We start from the raw sequence: 20101 nt of genomic DNA, 5'->3' as shown, positions 1-20101 counted from the left end.
TTCAGGGTTCTTCCAGCCACCTGGCCCAGGTACAGCACTTCAGAGGGCTTGAGGAGGCTGGATTGCCGGCAGCTGTGAGAGCTGCCAGCTCAGGTTGCAGCTTCACCTCTGAGGGTATGTGTGTCCATGGACCCCACTAGGTAGGGCATCACCAATCATGCCCATCGCTGGCAGCGCTGAGTTCAAGTTCAGCTGTTTGGAGTTCCTCGGTGACCGTAGGCCTCTGCACACACTCTGAGCAAACATTTGGCACTGGGTTCTGGATGACAGGATCATCTCCTGGGAAAGTGAAAGTAGGACAGTGTGGGTGTTAAATGCAAAACCTTTCCTTGCTGTTTTTATTTCACGGGCTTTTCCTCTTTTTCCCTTTGTGTAATTTGGTTTCTACTTTTGGCAGACCACCGTTTCCCACCACTCTGGCCGCTGTTTCTCCAGATACCAGTGGGGTCTGACAGGGTCCTGTGTACTTTCACTGGGCAGACTTGTCCTGACTTGGATGTGGGCAGAGCCTGGGCTGCTATGGGGTTGTGGGAGCCGGGCTTTTAGAGAAACCCACCGCGCCAGGCCTGCCACGCACACCATCAGGTAGAGAGCACCGACCCAGGATGTCCCCACCGCCCCCCTGCTGGGCCCGGAGGGGCGAGCGCAGCTGAAAACGTCCTACTCTGGTTCCCTTGCTCCTCCCCTGCTGGCTGATGTCAGAAGCCCTGGCCCCAGGAGTGAGCAGGGAGTCCTTTTTCTGTTCCAGGCTCCTGTGTCTGCAAAGACCAGAGTGGGACCCCACCCCATGCACTAACTCTAAGCTTAGCATTCTCGGCGGTGAGACGCCCCCCCCACCCCAACTCCCCAGCTTCTCTTCTCACGGAGCATCTGGCAAGTAGCTGACGTCAGAGAAACACCAGGCAGAACTCAGGCCCTCACTGCTCACTTTCAATGTATATCCTCTTGTAATTGGGCAGATAGCTCAGAGATCATTCTAAAATGCCACACTGAGGGACTTCCCTGGTGGTCCAGTGGTTCAGAATCCGCCTTCCAATGCAGGGGACGCGGGTTCGATCCCTGGTCTGGGAACGAAGATCCCACATGCCGCGGGGCACCTGAGCCCACGCTCCAGCAGCTAATGAGCCTGTGTACCGCAACTATAGAGCCCACGCGCTCTGGAGCCCGTGCACCACAATTAGAGAGAAGCCTGCGCGCCGGAACGAAAGATCCTGCATGCCACAACTAAGACCCGACGCGACCAAAATTAAAATAAATAAATAAATATTTTAGGGGCTTTCCTGGTGGCGCAGTGGTTAAGAGTCCGCCTGCCAATGCAGGGGACACGGGTTCGAGCCCTTGTCCGGGAAGATCCCACATGCGGCGGAGCAGCTAAGCCCGTGCACCACAACTACTGAGCCTGCGTTCTAGAGCCCGCGAGCCACAACTACTGAAGCCCACGCGCCTAGAGTCCATGCTCCGCAACGAGAGAAGCCACTGCAATGAGAAGCCCGTGCACCGCAACGAAGAGTAGACCCCGCTCGCCGCAGCTAGAGAAAGCCCGCACGCAGCCACGGAGACCCAACGCAGCCAAAAATAAATAAATAAGATAAATAAATTAAATATCATTTTAAAATAATAATAATAAATAAGTAAATAAATATTTTAAAACATAAAATAAAATAAAATGCCACATTGAATCAGAATGAATCGCCAAAGGCATTTTGTTTAAAATTGCCCTGTCTCCTCTCTCTCCTGTCCTTATTCTCCAACTCCTAACACAGAAAGCAAAACCAGAGCCATATAGAGTTATTTTTTTTCTGCCTGTGACCTGTTAGATTATTTACTTCTTTCTAAAAACGAGGGCTTGTCCGTATCAGCTGGCCCATAATAAGTGTCCGATAAATGACCAGAATCCTTACCCTGATGTCATGGAGGGAGCAACTGAAAGTTCGTGACTTGTGTAACAGTAAGGGTTCTTCATGTTGTTCACTGCTTTATTTATTAAGGTTCACTTTATTAAGTAATTTGGGCAGGAAACTGTGGCTCGGGGAGTCTGAGTGAGGCTGTCAGAGTTGACAGACAGGAAGTGAGGGGCTGAGGCTAGAACCCTGGGCTTAACACTCTTCCTACTGTGCCTCTGAATCCACGTCCCTCAGCAGCCAGTGGCAGAACCCCCCTCAGGGTAAAACGTTAAGATGATTCTCTGGGCCAACAGTTTAACAGATTTCTAGGTAACCAAGAGAATAAGAAGGTGCACTGTTTTTGATTGGCGTTGGGGTTTGGAGGGGAGCTCTTCTGTAGTCATGTTACGTCTGGTGATCACATCGACCTCTCCTTTTATAGGCCTGGTGTCTGGCTGGTGTGGCTCTGATTTTTTTTTTTTTTTCTTTAAATGATTTAATTGTGAGCTTCGAGGTTCTGGGCTGTAGTCTACATGTGCACACCTGTGCAGACGGATCATTCTCCAGCTCCACCAGACAGTGCGCTAGATGACCTGCCAGGTCAGTGTGTGTGTCCTACCCTCCTCGTTTTATGGTCCCAAGTGGGTCATTTTTCAGTTCACTACATTGAATCTGTAGCCTGTGCTTCCTGTAACCGTCCATTTTTTGGAGAATGAAATTGCTCGTGAACTGCATTTGCCTGTAGGTCAGCTTCATAAGACCTACATCTCCTTCTGCTCTGGCCACAGATATTGGTACTTTGATAAAATGTGGGCCGTCCACTTTTCAGCCCTGACGTGCATGTCATGGTTACAAACTGCCTCAGACTGGCTTCCAGGAGACTTCCTCTCTAGAAGCAGACGTGGCTTCCGGGGCTGTTTCACATGCATTTTGGCACTGAACTTGCAAGAGCAAGAGTAGGGGGTTTGGCTTTGGTTTGCTTGCTTTATTTTGTGTGTTGGGTACTAGGTATAGAATTTGTCCATCTAACCAGTATTGACTGAGGTCCTACTATGTGCCAGGTGAGGTGCTTCCTTACACAGTGGAGGACAAACCAGCCACCGACCCTATTCTCGACCTTAGAGTGGAGAAGTCAGACAGCAAACAGTACACAAGTCACTGTAGTGAGGAGGGTAAGGAAGGAATCATCTTAGAAAAGTGATGAAGAATGACAGGGAGGGTTAGGGGTTGGAGGTGGGCCTCAAGGAAGGCTCCCCTGAAGACATGCAAAAGTGAACGCTGAGGGGAGAGAGGCCTGCCAGGCCTTGGGGGGATGGCCCCATGTGCAAGAGCCTGAAGTGTGCAAGAGGTTGATCTTGTGTAAAATGGATATTTTTAACAGTAACAGTCACTGCCCTTTACACACACACACACACACACACACACACACACAAACACACACACACACACACACACACACACACACACACACGGAAGTCAATAGAATGACGATCCTGACAAATTTTCTGTGCTAACTTGACCCCGTGCTCAGGGAGCTGCCCTTGTCAGTAGGCGCCGGCTAAGGTGGACAGAGGGAGCTACAGGGTCATCTAATCCAGGTTGTTAAAGGCCCTCTTTGAGGGTCTGGGGCACATCTTGGCCGGTAGGTGGGTAGGAAGAGCTGACACAGTGACACAGCTTGGAGCGTTCCTGCTGCGGGGTGAACCCTCATGGTTGGCAGGGCTCCCCCTGCAGGCGGACTCAGCCCTGTGAGAAGCCTGTGCAGCCCCGCTCCTTCCTCCCCCTCCCCGGCTCCCTGCTGTGGAAGTTGGGGAAGGGAACCAGCAAGTCCCTCACAGGCTGACTGTCTGAGCAGCACCACACACCTCCCTAAATATCAACCTCCAAGGCCTCTGGGGTCCTGCTGCCATGTGCCTGTCCCCGCGAGGCCCCCAGGGCAGTTTAAGTTCGGCCAGCCAAGCAGAGGCCCAGATCTGAGAATGAGGGACTGTTGTCCTGGGTTTTGGGGTATCCTATACCTGTGGAATTTCAGGGTCTGAGGTGTTGGTGTGGGCTCTACAGAATCAAGCAAGCTTTACAGTGATGAGCTGTAGTCCTTCTACCCCATCAAATCCTGCAGCAGCCTTTTTTTTTTTAAAGATTTTTTAGATGTGGACCAATTTTTTTTTTTAAGTCTTTATTGAATTTGTTACAATACTGCTTCTGCTTTATATTTTGGTTTTATGGCCGGGAGGCATGTGAGGTCTTAGCTCCCCAACCAGGGATCGAACCCGCACCCCCTGCATTGGAAGGCGAAGTCTTAACCACTGGACCACCAGGGAAGTCCTGCCATTTTTTTCTCTTTTCATATTAAGGTATAACATAGCTAATCAAATGTACCAATTTTAAGTGTATAGTTCCATGAATTTTGTATCCTCCACTTGGACCAAAATGTAGGACACTTCTATCCCCTTAGAAAGTTCCCTCCTTTCAATCGTGTTCCGCTTCATACCCCCTCCCAGCAAAGGCAACTACTGTTTCTGACTTTTGTCACCAAAGATTGGTTTTGCCTCTACTGGAAGTTCATATGAACGGAATTGTGTACTGTGTTTTTTTTAATCCATCTTCATTCACACAACTTAATATCTGTAAGATTCACTCATGTTGCATGTGTCAGTAGTTTTCTGGGTTTTTTTTAATTGCTGAGTAGGATTCCATTGTATGGTTATACCATGATTTATTTACCCGTTCTCCTATTGATGGACATTTGCGCTGTTTCCAACTTAGGGATATTATGAATATTGCTGCTATGAACATTCCCATACAAGTCTTTTTGTGGATATACATTTTCATTTCTCTTGGATAAATACCTAGGAGTGGGCTTTCTGAGTCAGTGGAGGTGATGTTTACCAGCCAGGATGTAGTTGAAGGTATATTTTTGTTCATGTTTGTTCTCAGTAGAAGATAAAAAGGCCAGTCATTGCCGCTGCTGGGATGTGCCTTATAGTGGGAGGGTTCCAGAGCTGAACATTCCCCTGAGTCTCAGAAAGAAGGCTGTTATTTACAGAGTTTAAGTGGAACCCTTTGAAACTGATGTTGCATTTGTAGTTACAGTTGTATTTTTTAACTTTGATCCAAGCAAGTCACTCCCAGTATTAGCCATTGTGAAAGGGCAAAGGAGAGGTTTGAACGAAAAAAAAAAGAAATCCTGGTGCAGATGTGGAAATCAAATTGCAGCTGGCCCCGTGGTTTTGGCCTTACGGTTTCTAGAAGGTGACCACGAAACATGAAAGTATGTCGAGCCTCCTGGCTACATGCAGGTTCTTGTAGGGCCTGAACTTCATATGGTTTCTCAATGCAGTGAGGGGGGCCAGAGGCCTCCCACCAGAACCGGTGCTTCCTGCCCTGCGCCTCCTGGCCTATAATTAAAGTTTCACTAGAGAGCGGTTATTTATCATTAGAACCTGGCAGCTGAAGTCGGTAGTGGTTTTCCCCCCCTTGTGGGTGTGGAGAGCAATTAAGAGGAGAAAATAAGAGAACTGACTGAGATAATGCCAACAAAATTAACGTTCTATGAAGGGATTTCTGGACCCTTTTCCTTTCTCAGGAAGAAAGCCCTCTCGAACTGTATTGACAACAGAAAGAAAGCCGACTTTGTGATATCTATAGGTATCTCGATCTCGAGAGGATGTCTCTTGGATTGATCTCCGTGATACAGTGCCTATTCTTTTATTTACTTAATATTACAATCTAAGGACTCATAGAAAAGCCCCTCCTTCCGTTTCAGCGTCTCCCCAGGGTTGTGGGAATATATCTTAGAACTTAATTTTTCAGGACAGTATGAGATGCTGAACAGGAGGGAATAGAAGACAGTAAAGGAAGATTAATCCAGGCTTCCGTGAGATTGGATTCTGCTTTCCCTCCATATCTCTTTTTCACTGAAAGCTGTCTGGATGACATGGGCACTTACTTACCTGTCTGCAGGTGGATTTATTGAGACGCTAAAGCAGCTTGAGCCCAGGGGCCCCTCCCTCGCAATGCTCTTTCCAGGCCCCCAGATTCCCAGATGCCTGAAGCTTATTCAGTTCGGGAGACCCTCTTTAAGAAAAGTAGTTCAGCGTTACAGAAACACCATTGCTGGGCCTCTCTGGAGATTCGAAGGGGCCCTGGAACTTCCTTGCCAGGCGCCTGCACAAACGCTGAGCAGTGGGGCTTTGAGACCTGCCAGCTTTTGATGTAAGTGTAAAAATAAAAGGGCTTATTGCGTCGTGGTGGGTTTTGTTTTCTGTTTTGGGTTTGGGTTTTGGGATTTGGGGTTTTTTTGGTATCAGTTTTATTAGATGAAGTTCACATATCATACAATTCACCTGTTTTAAAGTGTACAATTCAATGGTTTTTAGTATATTCACAAAATTGTGCAACCATGACCACAGTCAATTTCAGGACATTTTCGTCATCCTCAAAGAGCCCCCATACCCTTAAGCACCTACCCATCCTGTAAGCCCTAGGCAACCACCAGTGTACTTTCTGTCTCTATAGACTTGCCTATCGTGGACATTTCATGAAGATGGAATCGTACGCTATATGGTCTTTTGCGTCTGGCCTCTTTCATTTAGCTTAATGCTTTCAAGGTTTATCCGTGTGGTAGCATGCATCAGTATTGTGGGGGGTTTTTAATCTTTTTTTTCTTGTAAAAATAATATGAAACGAAACTTTGCTTTCCATTTCAACCAAGAGGTAGCATCTGCTCCCTTTCTCTGTATTTGTCTCAAATTTTTGATTATCACTTTGTGGTTTTTAACATGACACTGCACACGCAGTTCGTCAGCTCGTGCTCTGAGACCACCCTTTAAGAAGCGTGCATTTAAAAGTGCATCTAAATACTATCTGGGTGTGTGTGACCTCAGGGCCACGTCCACCCACTGTTATCTCAGGTGGGTGGACACACTACTCCAGAAGTTCCTGTAGTACCAGGGAAACACTCGACACATGTCTGAAACCGTGAACGTGCTTTGCACAGCTGGCCAGTCCACATGGTGGTGTAATCCTGACACAAACGCGGCTTTCCCTGTGTGCCTCTCCTCGATTGCAAGCCATCTCATTTCAGTGAGAGAACCTGAAGAGCTGCTCGCCTAAGGGAAGGGGCACAGGTTAGACCCAGGGTCCTGGGTTTGGAATCCGATGGGTAGAAATAGCAACAAATGCAGCCCCAGGCCGAGTGGTCTGTGCACTCGTTCCCGTAGTTTCCTTGTGATTTACAGCCCTCTCAGGAAAAAGGAATAAACATAGAACAGCCGAAACGCCCAGCTGTGTGTGGTGAGATAGATTTCATCAAGGGCCGTGGCTCTGCTTTCCTTAGCGAGCAGGTCACGTGTGCGTTCCGGTGCCCAGCTGGGCTCGGAGCCCCGTGGATGTCAGGCAAGTGCAGTGGAGGCTGGCTGTTGGCACCGGAAAGAGCTGCAGACATCACTGCCTTGTATCCTCCGTTTCACAGGCCAGGTAAGCGAGGCTTAGAGAGGCCGCACACCTGCCCTGAGCTCCCTGCTGCCTCCTGGGTTTCAGGTAGCCCTGCCGCTGGAACCTGGCTCCTCTGGAACGTTCCTGCCCCCCAGGGGCCCCTCTGACCCAGAGGGGAGCGGCAGCAGAGTCGACAGCAAGCTCACATCAGTTCAGAGCTGCTCTAAGAGTCCCTAGGGAGATGTGAGCCCTGGAGGTGGGGACGAAAGGAAGGAGAGCCTTAACAGGCCCCGAGTGGAAGCACCTTTTATGTTGTTTCTGTGGGAATCAGACCATCAACCTGTCAGCTCTGAGCCCCTCGTTCTCCTCCAGCACTGTTACTAGGGTGCACGCACCCCCGGCGCACACCTGCTGCTTCCCGCCCTCTCCTGGTGCACCCCAACCCCACCCTGGGAGGCCTTCCCTTTAGGGCATCCTGGTGGTGGCCTGGGCCAGAATGGGACCCAAGGTCGGCTCTGTGGAGGCTCCCTCCCTTCTCTCATGATGAGTCCAAGCCTTTATTTGTTTTGGTAAAAAGCAAAGGGTGTCTCGGCGGCGCAGTAGACTCTTCCAGCTGGAGAACTAGGTTGTGGTCTTACCGTCGTTTCCTGTTATCTCAGAAGGGGTGTGTGGCATCAGCCCCCATGCGGGGCCTTTCCTAACTCTGCCTGCCTCTCTGGCGGGGCAGGCCGGGCAGGGCTCCTTTCTGAATTGCATCTCCTGGACCTTCTGCGTTTCGTTCGAATGGTCTCCTGCTCCCAGCTGACCTTCCTTCTTCTTTCTGCAGCTGTGCACACACAGCTTCCCCATAGCCAGGCAGCTGCGAGAAAGTGCATTTAAGTGATCTCTCGCTCCACCCCACCCTGCGAATCACAGGCGCCAGGGATGGAGCTGCCCATGCCTCATGCAGCTGGGCCCAGCTGTTGGCCACTGCTGGGGCCGCAAGGACCCCTGCACTTGGCACATCCCGTGGCCTGGAATTTAGTGGCACTGAGCACAGTGGTCACCCGGTCTGTACCAGACCAGTAGGGGACCACAGCCCATTTATTAGCACTTTGATTCATAGGGACGCACGCGCGCTGGCAAAACCCGGCCGTTGTGAGCCTTTGTAAACCGTGCAGTTAGATTGATAGGGGACCTGGAACAAAGCATGGGCCTCCCGTTTCACTCATTCTCTCTCGAGCCAGAACGAAGGGGTGGCTGGGGGCCCACTGTGACGCGCGCCTGCAGCTCAGCCTCCCAGTACTGCCACCTCGGCTCACCCTCCGTCACTGGAAAGAGGACAACGGTCTCTCGGGGTTGGGGAGGGAGGGAGGTCCAGCCTCTAAAGGATGTCGTAAGGCTCCCTCGAGACAGATAGGACCATGCAGAGGAGTCGTGGCAGCTATGTTCCAGAAAGTGTTTCCTAGAGGGAACCAGAGCTGACGACAGTGAGGACTGTCATCCCTCTGGACTCTACCTGAAGGGCCGTCCTGGGCTCAGGGCTATTCTTCCCATACTTGGCGCCTGGCCGATCTGAAGGCTCCAGGTGCAGCGTGCGTGCAGGGCCCTGTCTGAGCAAGGGCCTGGGAGCAGATTGTCGCCTTGGGGGGCCACCAATTCAGCCACCCTGATCGCGTGCCCCGAGCAGCTGAGCACGAGCAGCCCGTACGTCTGGTGCCCCGCAGCCATCATCATAAAGCACGTGACGGAGAAGCCGGATGAAGAAATGGAGGCACAGAGAGCTCAGGCCGCCTGCACTAGTGCCCAGATGCTGAGTGGTCGAGCTGGGGTCTAAACCCAGGCATCTGGCTCCGGAGTCTGGATCCTCCCCACTGAGCTGCAGCTCAGAGAAGCAGAGATGAGAGCAAGAGTGAGCCAGAGCCATCTGGAGGTGGAGGAGGTGGGGGCAGAAGAGATGTGCTCCCTCAGACCAAGGTCAAGGCCAGAACCAGCTGCCTGGGGCAGAGCGGGGCCTCACAGGCAGGGGCGATGCTGCATCCGGCCTGGGATGGAGGGCTGAGATCAGAGTACAGCGAGGCTGCACAGCAGCTCCGTCACAAGCGACACCACTGCTGTGGGTGGAGTTGTGTCCCCCAAGAAGATTGACTCAAGTCCTAACCCCAGTATCTGAGGATGTGACCTTATTTGGCAGTGGGGTGTTCGTAGAGGTAAATTAGTTAAGATGAGGTCGTACTGGAGCAAGGTGGGCCCTAGCCCGATAGGACTGGTGTCCTTCTAAGAAGACAGAGACACAGAGAGAAGAAGGCCATGTGAACACAGACACGGAGAGCACTGTGTGGAGGCAGGGATTGGAGTGATGCATGTGCAAGCCAGGGACCACCTGGGACTACCGGACGCTGGGAAGAAGCAAGGGGGCGTTTCAGAGAGGCCGTGGCCCCGCTGAGACCTTGATCTTGGATTCCCAGCGTACAGAACTGTGAGACAACAAATTTCTGTTGTTTAAGACGTGAAGTCCATGGTACTTTGTTACAGCAGCCACTGGACACTGATACAACCACTTTTGTGTTCTGAGGCACTCAGACTGACCTCCGAGGTTTGCCACCATCCTCCTGCCGTCTGGAATCTTTGCAGCATTTCTTTGCCCCAGAAGCCAACCTACCTCACCCCCCAAAATATATGTAAGCAAGTGAACTAGAATGACTGTTATTGGGCACCTGCCTCAGGTCCAGGCATAGCAAGCCTTCAGCAGTCAGCATGAACAGCCTCTTTCCCCGGATGCCCTTGGATTTCCTGACGCTGCAAACCCCTAGGAATGCGGGCCCGGCTGGCTTGTGTCCGTCCTGTACCTTCCCCAGTGGAGCCACCCTCCCTCTGCCACACCGCCCTGGAGGACAGGGCTGCTGGCCACTTGGAGGTCAGGAAATGGGGGGCCTTGACAGAAAGATGGAAGTTTGCAGAGACTGTCTCACCCCCAGAATGTACTATATCTAGTTGAGGAAAGACAGTAGCCAGGTGATGGCCAAATAGATCAGTAAATGGAGGATCAGACTGCCAGCCAGTCTTCTGCCCGGTGCGGGGAGCAGTCACCAGGACATGGCCCTGTGGCTGGAAACCCCTCACAGAAGGCATCACAGGGTGCCACCTCTGTACCTCCAGGTGGCAGAGCTGGGGTTCAGAGGAATTCTACCACTTAGAACATGAACTTGAGGGCTTGGCCACGTGCAGCCCTCGCTGGGGGCCAGGTGCTGAGCCAAGGGTCTCATAGCATCAGCTCACTGGCCCTCCTTCTACACCCCTCTCCAGGGTCCAGCATGGAAACAAATATAGCTCTCCACTCCTCCTGCTGCCAGGAAAAGTAGGTCCCAGCTCCGTATCCCAAGAGCTAGGATGAGGCTACTCATAAAAATAAGAGTCTCTCCTGCAAGGTCTGGGCTTGGGGGTGGCTGGAGCCCTCCTTGCCCCACCTCCAGGGCTCCAAGCTGAGCTGGGTTGTTGGTGCTCACAGGGCCCTTCTAAAGCTAGGACTGGTCAGGAAGTGGCGTGGGAGGACCCCAGTGCTGCGGTGAACTGATGACATCGGTGCTTTTAGGGGAAGCAGAGCTCTGCCCTATCCCACATCCCCCCAGTAAGGTCCTGTTACAGTAGCAGCAAATGCCATCAGTGAAAACAGCGTGTGCGTCAGTTATGGTTCAGTTACAAGCACAGCATCCACTCAAGCTAGTTTAAGAAGAAAGGCATTTTCTTCCAGGGTACCAAACAGCGTATAGAGTCACTGGGGAGGCTGGCGAAACAGCCTAAGTTGGGGTTTCCGGAATGATCCCAAAACCATACTGCAGAACCGGGTCACCAGGGGAATCTGCACTGGCTGTCAGCTCTGGATGTGACAGTATCGCCACCTCCATGGTCAGGAAGCTGCCACTGCTGCTGGATCTAGACCCGTGCTGCCCTACTGCGGTCTACACCCGCAAAATGGAAACTGGGACTCTAGGGCTCCTGTGGCGACTCTTCTTGGTAGCAGAAGTAACAGAAGCCCAGCCTCTGCTTCAGCTCTGCTTTCTGACACCAGCGCATGGGATAGGAAGAACTGGAATTGTATTTGGAATCCTAGCTGCAAAGGAGTCGGGGAGTACAGCAAGGCATCCCAGAAGGGGGTTGGATATCCAAGCCATAGTGTATAGTGAAGGTGAATCACTGGGGTTTAGGGAAGATGATCCTACAGAAGTGGCATTGCAGCCTAGGCAAGGAGGATCTGCTTCTCATAAAAATCACCTGGGCAAGATCACGGTGCAGAGAGCAGGGCGCCCCCCTCAGACACTGGCTCCGTGGGACTGAAGCGGAACTTGTTTGCTGCTGTCTCCCTGTTGTCCTCTGGATAAAATTCTTCAGTGTCCTTTAGGTACATCGTGTTCTCTGTTTGATCTTTGAGATAAACCTCTGAAGCAGCCCATCAGGTATTCTTACCTTGTGCAGAGAAGAGGAAGGTGAGGCTCAGCTCAGGGAAGTTAAGCCACTTTTTGCAAGTCAGGCCTGACTCGCTGGAGACGGAACTGCCAACCACCGTCCCCAACCCTTTCCACCTGCCAGCCTCTTGGAGCTACTCCCTGCTGCTACTAACTCGTGCTCTTTCAGTCTGATTAAGAGCAGGAAAGCAGTGTGCCCTACCTCAGTGGGGGCAAGCCCCTTCACCTCTCTGACCCTCTGTTTCCTCCTCTGTACGGTGAGGTGGCTGGAAGGCACTCTTCTGACAGTGGGAGCCTTCTTTCAAGAGAAGCGTTGCGTGTATCTACATCTAAGAAAGCAGCAGGGCCGCTGTGGTTGCCACAGGGAGGGATCCAGACACCTCCCGCACAACCCCACCTCCTCCAGCCCCTGGAATATCCTTGCTGGGGACTCACCCAGCTTTGGCCCCCAGCAAAAGCTGGCAACTCTTCGCTTGAACCTGCTCACATCACTGCAAGCCTCGTGACGGCCGTCTGCAGAGGAAGAGCAGAAGGGGCTCTCTCTGGGAGGTCAGGCTGTGGGGAGGGGTGGGAGAAAGGGGGAGGGGGTACTGGCTCTTTAGGAGACAGAAAACTTGGCTGGTTGGCTGATGGGCCCAGCTTGAGGTAAGTGTGTTAGATGGGGTACCCCGTTCTGCTGCCTGTTTCCTAAATGAAAACTCTTACATCCCGTTCAGCCCAGAGGAGACGTTTGTTTGAGATGACAGGCGCGTCTTGGAGGGCTGCCACAGGGAAGGCGTCCGCTCTCCTGGACCTTGGTAGTAAGTGGCTTCCGTAAAATGTGTGCACCCCGCTCCCATTGCCCAGCAGAGCAGCACTGCCCATGCGTGTGTGCGAGCACGTGTCCACGTGTGCTCCACGGCTGGTGGCTACTTCCCGGCTCTTCACTGGCACGTCGCCGGGACACATGGCAGCTACCAGATGGGTGTGTCCTGGGTCAGCTGAGGGACAGCCTTCCTGATGGGGCTGGAAAGACCACAGCTCCGAGGCGGAAGTCACGGCATTGCACCCACCGAGTCCACCTCCACCCAGAAGTGGAAAAGCTCTGCACAAGCTTGGTGGAATCGTGTGCGTTAATAGGACTGTGGTTTGCCTTTCTTAGCCAGAGAAGCAAAGAAGGTCCCACCGAGATCAGTGTGAATTTGGACGTGCGGGCTCTTTGCCTGCTCTTGGTTATAAAAGTGACACCAGAGACATTCCACGTGCCTGTTCTGAAACCGTGTCCAAGCAAACGTCTTCTGAATGGGGGTGTTCACAGAAAGCCACCAACTTTTGTTAGAGCTGCTGAGGAGACCTTGGACGTGTCTTCTGGAAAAGGCCAGGCACTCGCCTGAGAAGAGGCTGGCAGTAGCTGTCCACGGGAACCGGCCTTCTCATCACAGTGTGTGGTTTCTTCTTTCTCTGGCTTTGCCTGACAAAGGTTACCGCCCGTAACCAGCCAGGAGGGGCATCCCACGTTGTTGCAGCCCTTGGAAAGTATGTTCCTGAGGAGGTGGGGTAAGAGTACTCTGGTGAGATCCAGCCAGACTGAGTTGTTTTGTTTTTTTTTTAATTTGGAGTATAGTTGATTTACAACGTTGTATTAGTGTCAGGTGTACAGCAAAGAGAATCCGTTATGTATATACATGTATCCACTCTTTTTTTAATTTTCCCGTATAGGCCATTACAGAGTATTGAGTAGAGTTCCCTGTGCTATACAGCAGGTCCTTATTAGTTATCTTTTATATATATAGTAGTGTGTATATGTCAATCCCAGTCTCCCAATTTATCCCTCCCCACCAGACTGAGTTTAATTCAGAGTTAATAGTGTAAGGCACAGAGAGGGAAGGGAGATCAGGGTACGCAGAGAGAGCTCGAAGGAGCCGGTCTTTCAGGATGAATGGAATTGGGAAGGGCAAGGGGAGGAGGAGGAACTCGGGGTTCATGGGACTGTTAATAATAGCCAACATTATATACCTACAGTGGAATATTACCAGCCTTAGAAAGGGAGGGAATTCTAAAACGTGCTACAACGTGGATAAACCTTGAGGACATTATGCGCAGTGAAATAAGCCAGACACAGAAGGACAAGTACTGTGTGATTCCACTTCTGTGAGGAGTCGCCAAATTCAGAGAGACAGAAAGTAGAATGGCGGTTTCCAGGAGGAGCTGGGGGGAGAGAATGGGGAGTTAGCGTTTAATCGGGACAGAGTTTCAGATTTGCAAGATGACAACAGTTCTAGAGGTGGATGGTGCTAATGGTTGTACGATATGGTGAATGTACTTAATGCCACTGAACTGCACACTTAAAAACAGTAAAAATGGGCTTCCCTGGTGGCGCGGTGGTTAAGAATCCGCCTGCCAATGCAGGGGACACGGGGTAGAGCCCTGGTCCGGGAAGATCCCACATGCCGCGGAGCAACTAAGCCCGTGCGCCACAACTCCTGAGCCTGTGCTCTAGAGCCCGCGAGCCACGACTGCTGAAGCCCACACGCCTACAGCCTGCGCTCTGCAACAAGAGAAGCCACCGATGAGAAGCCCACGCAACGCAACGAAGAGTAGTCCCGGTTCGCCACAACTAGAGAAAGCCTGCACGCAGCAACAAAGACCCAACACAGCCAAAAATAAATTAATTAATTAATTATTTTTTTAAAAAGGTAAAAATGGTCAATTTTATGTCATGGGTATTTTCCCACAATTAAAAAAATAAAAAACCAGTAGCCAACATTTATTGAGCACTTGCTGTATACCAAGCACCGCACAGAGCACTTCTGACCTAGTTCTCCAAATAGCCGTATGAGGTAGGCGCCGTTGCTGTTTGCATTTTACAGATGTGGAATCTGAAGTTTGGGGTCATTAAATAAATACACCTCTCACAGCCAGATGACTTATGATGGTCGTGAGGATTGTACCCAGATCTGCGAGGGTCCAGATATCACACTCTGTGAACAACAGGCTGAAACACGGGCACTAAGAGGCACAGACTCCTGACGATTTCTAAGTGTTGCCCTGCTGATGGACGGGGTTTGGCTTCCATCCACCTGCAGAGGCCCTGCCCGTCAGGCTCCTGCCTCCAGCAGAGCCCTTGAGGCGGCCCTCATCTGAGTTCCCTGTTGCTGGTGGTGCAGGGTGTTAGAAGTTGGCTCTAACTTGCACACGATTATACCCATGACCAGTATTTGAAGGAGTGAGCTGTGTCGCCCCATCTGTTTCAGACCACAGTGATCGACTACGTGAAGCCCTCGGATCTCAAGAAGGACATGAATGAGACCTTCAAGGAGAAGTTTCCTCACATTAAGTTAACACTCAGCAAAATAAGGAGGTATGTGGGGATGAACACCCACCTGAACTTTCCCCCAGGCCCCTCTCCCAGCACGCACTGAGCTCGTGCTTTGTACGGGGGGTCTTCTGTTGTTCTGGGGAAGTGAAACACGGTCACATTCAGCTAAAAGAGGCTCGTCCGGTGCTGGCTGACCGGTGCCCAGATGTGAGTGAGCCCAGGCAGGCAGGACAGAGGCGGAGCCCTTGACACGAGCTGACAAGGATCTGGAGTGCGGTTCCTTATGAAAGAATCATTTCATACTATCTGTGGCTTACAGTTCAGTAAGATTTATGTTATGGAAAACTGAGACTAGGAAACATTCAGTTCCCTGCGTTCTCAAATGCAGGCAAAACAGAACAGAATTGGTATCAGAGGGTTTGAGATAACTCTTTACCCACAACCGTCTGCCCAGAGGTGACAGCCAAGCCCTATATGTAAGCAGTCAGCAAAACGGCCAAAGCAAAATCAGGCCCAAATTTCCCCTGCAGCTGATTGGATCGACCTTGTGGTGACCCACATCTTCCGGCCCAGTAATCGAGAGGACTGGCCCTGCTGGGCTGGAGAGAAGCTGACTTGTGTTGTGTCTGTGTGCCAGGACAGCAAGATTTCAGGGCGTGTGTGTGTGTGTGTGTGTAGTAATGGAGGCTAGGCTATACACATAGTGTTGGAACACGTGCCAGCATTCATACATAAATGTAATTTAGGATTATGCCCAATCCTGATTTGATTCTCGCACGTTCCTAGCCAAAGAGGTGAGAAAATTTAAGTATTCGTATTTTGTCTGTTGGTTGGGCAGCTTTCCTAAGTAGGCTGTTTGCTGCACTCTTAGTCTAACCCCTCTTCGGCCATAGTTAGTGGCCATAAGCGATCTTCGGCAGAGCTGATGGCAAGTACCTAATTTATCCGAGTGACTGTCTCTCTGGAATGACCTTAGTTTCCCTCTGTCACTGTGGGCAGCTCTACTCCTAGTTTCCGGACCCTCACCTATCCACTTGGGCTCAACATGGTCCCATCTGGACGTGGTCTGTACAGCTTGACCAACAGAGAAGGGCTTGAAGTCCCAGCGACTTAAGTCTGTTGGCCACATATAACGTAACTTTCTCACTCATAGGGATTTAATCCCATTCCACGTCGCCCTTCCGGAAATGAAAGAGAAAATGCTTTCAAGACAGGGCAGTCTTTTTCTTTGGGGTCACCCGAAACTCCAAGTTCTGATAAGACTCTTCCCTCCCTCCCGTCTTTTTCTAGCCTGAAGCGAGAGATGCGGAAGCTTGCCCAGGAGGACTGTGGCCTCGAGGAGCCCACGGTGGCCATGGCATTTGTCTACTTTGAGAAGCTCGCCCTCAAGGGAAAGCTAAACAAACACAACCGGAAGCTTTGTGCCGGGGCGTGCGTGCTCTTAGCAGCCAAAATTGGAAGCGACCTCAAAAAACATGAAGTCAAGCATTTAATTGACGTAAGTGGGCTGAATTCTGATTGGCTGGTTGGGGGGGCGGGGCATGCACTCCAGGCCAGCGTTGGTCTCAGAAGAGCCTGGTTGGTGACCCAGCCCGGGAGACTTCCGAGCCTTAGTACCAGCTAAGGGACCAGGGCTGTGAGGTTGGCCCTTCCACAGCAGATGTCAGACCCCACATCTCGGGCTGTCTTAGAACGGAGGGATAGGCCACTCTGATGAGACTGAAGATCCCCAGTATTGGGTCTGGCCATAAAATACGCTTTCAGGCACCATGAGGGTGAGCTTATTCTCCAAGCCCCAGAAGCCACTGTAATAGCCAGGGGTCTTGCGGGTGGTGTGACCTGCAGAACATCCGTCAGACACACCTTGGCTTCCTGTGGCCTCGGCTGCTTTGGGGAAGGGCGTGGGCCTGGCTGAGTGGTATCTCCTTCCTTTTAAAATAGAGCCCCTTGGGGTTCCCTGGTTGTCCAGTGGTTCAGACTCTGTGCTCCCAATGCAGGGGGCCCAAGTTCAATCCCTGGTCAGGGAACCAGATCACACATGCCGCAACTAAAGACCCAGTGTAGCCAAATAAATAAATAATTTTAAAAAATAAAAATTAAAGTAGAGCCCCTTAAGGCAAGGAAACACTGATCTTCTTGGACAGATACAAGAATGCCTGTTTTTAAAATTCAGTGTATTCTGGGAATTCCCTGGCAGTCCAGTGGTTAGGACTCCGCACTTTCACTGCCAAGGGCCTGGGCTCAATCCCTGGTCAGAGAACTAAGATCCCACAAGCTGCGCGGCGCAGACAAAAAAAAAAAAAAAATCAGTGTATTCATAGAAAACTTGAGATACAATAAAGCCAACAGATCAGGAGATTCCTCAGAATTTCCTACCTTTTTAAGGCTGAATAATGTTCCACTGCATGTATACACCACATTTCGTTTATCCACTCATCCATCCATGGAAGAAATGGTACAGAATCGTCTAATTTGTGTAGTAAACACTTTTAGGACCATGATTTGGATACCAAATCTGAGCTGAGAATCAATAGGTTTACGTAGATAATAGCTGAACTAATGAATCTTTACAAGTGTGCTGTTACACACATTTCATAGTTGAGAAATATATCATCCAGCAATGCTGATAGTACCAATGCAGGATATAAGAGTAACGATCGGACAGGCCGTTTGCAGTAGCAATTAACTGAACGCGAGATCCCAGCCCAGTTATAATCTGAAAGTAGTCGCCGACTACTCTGCTGTTGAGATTTTTTGTGTTTTTAATTAAGCCAAAAGCTAAGTTTAAGCCAAAGCAGAATGTACTCTAGCAAAGATGAAGCCCTTCCTACCCACGCTCACCCTGATTGTTCTCCATTCCTACTCCGGCAGCAGCTGGACCAAGAGGCAGTGCAGGAGGGGAGCCCCTGGGCGTGGGCTCAGCCCAGTCAGATCCACACAGGCCGTGTAATGCTCTGAAAGTGAGGCAGCCTCGCCAGGACTTGGTCCTCGAGCATAAAATGCAAGGACCAAACTACACATGACCAGCTCCCCCAATCCTAAACCTTCCACGTGGATATTGTTGTTATAGGTGATTTGCTATGGTTTTAGTCTTACCTCTAAGCCTGAATAACCTAGTTGTAACAGGTACAGTTTGGGTCTCAGCTGAGTCTGACTCTCAGCATTTCAATTTGCTGCCCATGTCACCTTAGACAAATTCTTAACCTCTTGACCCCATTTACCCATCTGTAAAATGAAGATAAATGTAACACTGATCGTGTAAGATTATCAAGAGATTCATGAAGTCACGGGATGTATCTCAGGCTCCCGGCAGACTGTGGGTCCTCAGGGAGGTAGGAGTCCTTTTCCATCAGGACTGAGAGCAGGAAACACAGCTGATGCCTCCGTTTCTTCCTCCACAGTCTTGCCCATAACGGGTTTCTCTGTAAACACTCTCTGGCTGATGGATACAGAGGTTACACGTGGAGAAAACCTAGGATTTTTATTTCAAAGCTAAAAGCCTTTTGGTTTCCTTTATTTCTGTTGCAGAAGCTGGAAGAGAAGTTCCGGCTGAATAGACGAGAACTGATTGCCTTTGAGTTCCCAGTGTTGGTGGCCTTGGAATTTGCCCTTCATCTGCCGGAGCACGAAGTCATGCCCCACTACAGACGCCTGGTCCAGAGCTCCTAGCACAGGCCTCCTAGGAGGGCCGGGACCACTTCCCCTGAGCTCACTGGGGCAGCGCGTACTACTGGAAATACAAAAATAGAACTCAACACAGCAAACTTTTCTCCACTCGACATGTTTTTGTGTAGAAGCAGTACCAGAAACTTTTCAGGGAGTCTTCCATCTGGCCAGCCGAGATGGGCTGTGAACCATTTACTGCTCAGCCAGGAAGGGGAGACCCGAGCAGAAGATGGCTCTCCCAGCTCCCCACTCACCAGATTTCCTAGCTGGCCTCACCCAGACTTCCTCGCGACCACACGCAGACCTGGCAGGCGTGGTCCAGGGCCTTCTCTCCAGCCCTGTTCCAACTCGGAGTGCAAAGTTCTAGAGCAGATTGGGGAAGAGAATTTGCAGAAGTTGGGAGAGAGCTTCTAAAAGATACCCTCAGTGTGTCAAAAGAGCGTGCCAATCTATTTTTGTATCCGCTGTTGGAAGTGCACTTTCCTCTGGAGCGTGTGGCTGAGTGTGAGTGTGTTTGAGAGATGTCACATCAGGCCTCCACCCGCAGAGCCAGCCCCACCCTCTGCAGAACAGACCTCAGCCTGGGGTCAGGAGCCAGGCTGACCCTCGGCAATTATTTCTACCTAATCTCTGGATAACAGTCACTCTGTCCGTACCAGGTGGACAGCTTCTGCCCTTAGAAAATGACATTGTTTCTGTTACTGCTCCTACCACCCATGGGACAAAGACAAGCTCTCACTCGGATGGGCTGCGTGGAAAGGTGTGGCATGTGACGTTCTATACCTTTCCGCCATCGCGTCCTGCGTGTACACGAACCTTCACACTTTCCCTGCTGTGGAGATGGCGGGGTCGGGATCCGTGTGTGTATTCCTGTGCTCTATGTTAGAGTGCATCACAGGCACATTTATTGTGCTACCTATGTATCTACCTGTATATATAAAGTGTTTTATAAAATCCAGATTAGGGGTAAGACGCATGATGGGTGTTTTGAGGTTTTTGACAGTTGGGACAAACCGTATCTTGACTGAGGCTGAGTCAATCGAAGAGGCAACAGCTCTTAGCATCACCGTGTCCCCAGGGCTGTCAGTGCAGAGTTTTCGTTGCTACTTGTACCGATTCACGGGGACGACCTGCATGGAGACACCTCATCGCTCTGTGCCCTCGTAGCTGCCGGAGAGAGGCGCCCATTGTGGTTCACCAGACGGAAGGAAGCCTGTGGCCCTGTAAAGAGAGAATTAAAAGGTTTTATTGTTTCTATATCCACGTATGTGTATGTGTAGACGTGTGACGTCTCACCAATCACCCTCGCCCTGCATTACAGTTCCTCTGCCACCATCCCCGCCTCGGTTTGACACACAGATTCGGAGCTTTGCAAT

At 50.9% G+C, this 20101-nt stretch overlaps 2 protein-coding genes and 1 long non-coding RNA gene across 3 annotated transcripts in view; 1 reads left to right on the top strand and 2 right to left on the bottom strand.

Moving 5' to 3' along the window:
- The window catches only part of CABLES1 (Cdk5 and Abl enzyme substrate 1), a 106186-nt gene extending 86202 nt beyond the window's left edge, over positions 1-19984 (top strand). The window contains exons 8-10 of the mRNA XM_033435338.2: positions 14995-15101; positions 16350-16557; positions 18588-19984. Coding sequence (XP_033291229.1) covers positions 14995-15101; positions 16350-16557; positions 18588-18728 — 456 coding nt within the window. The 3' untranslated portion in view covers positions 18729-19984. The remainder of the gene's footprint in view (positions 1-14994; positions 15102-16349; positions 16558-18587) is intronic.
- Positions 1-20101, bottom strand: part of LOC125961273 (uncharacterized) — a 217981-nt gene that overhangs the window by 15775 nt on the left and 182105 nt on the right. The gene's annotated exons all lie outside the window — the stretch shown is intronic.
- Positions 1-20101, bottom strand: part of TMEM241 (transmembrane protein 241) — a 219716-nt gene that overhangs the window by 71996 nt on the left and 127619 nt on the right. The gene's annotated exons all lie outside the window — the stretch shown is intronic.

The sequence above is a fragment of the Orcinus orca genome, chromosome 15, assembly GCF_937001465.1.
Source record: "Orcinus orca chromosome 15, mOrcOrc1.1, whole genome shotgun sequence".
Classification (NCBI taxonomy): Eukaryota; Metazoa; Chordata; class Mammalia; order Artiodactyla; family Delphinidae; genus Orcinus; species Orcinus orca.
Note: the sequence above shows the minus strand (reverse complement) of the source record. Positions and strands in the feature narration are given on the sequence as shown.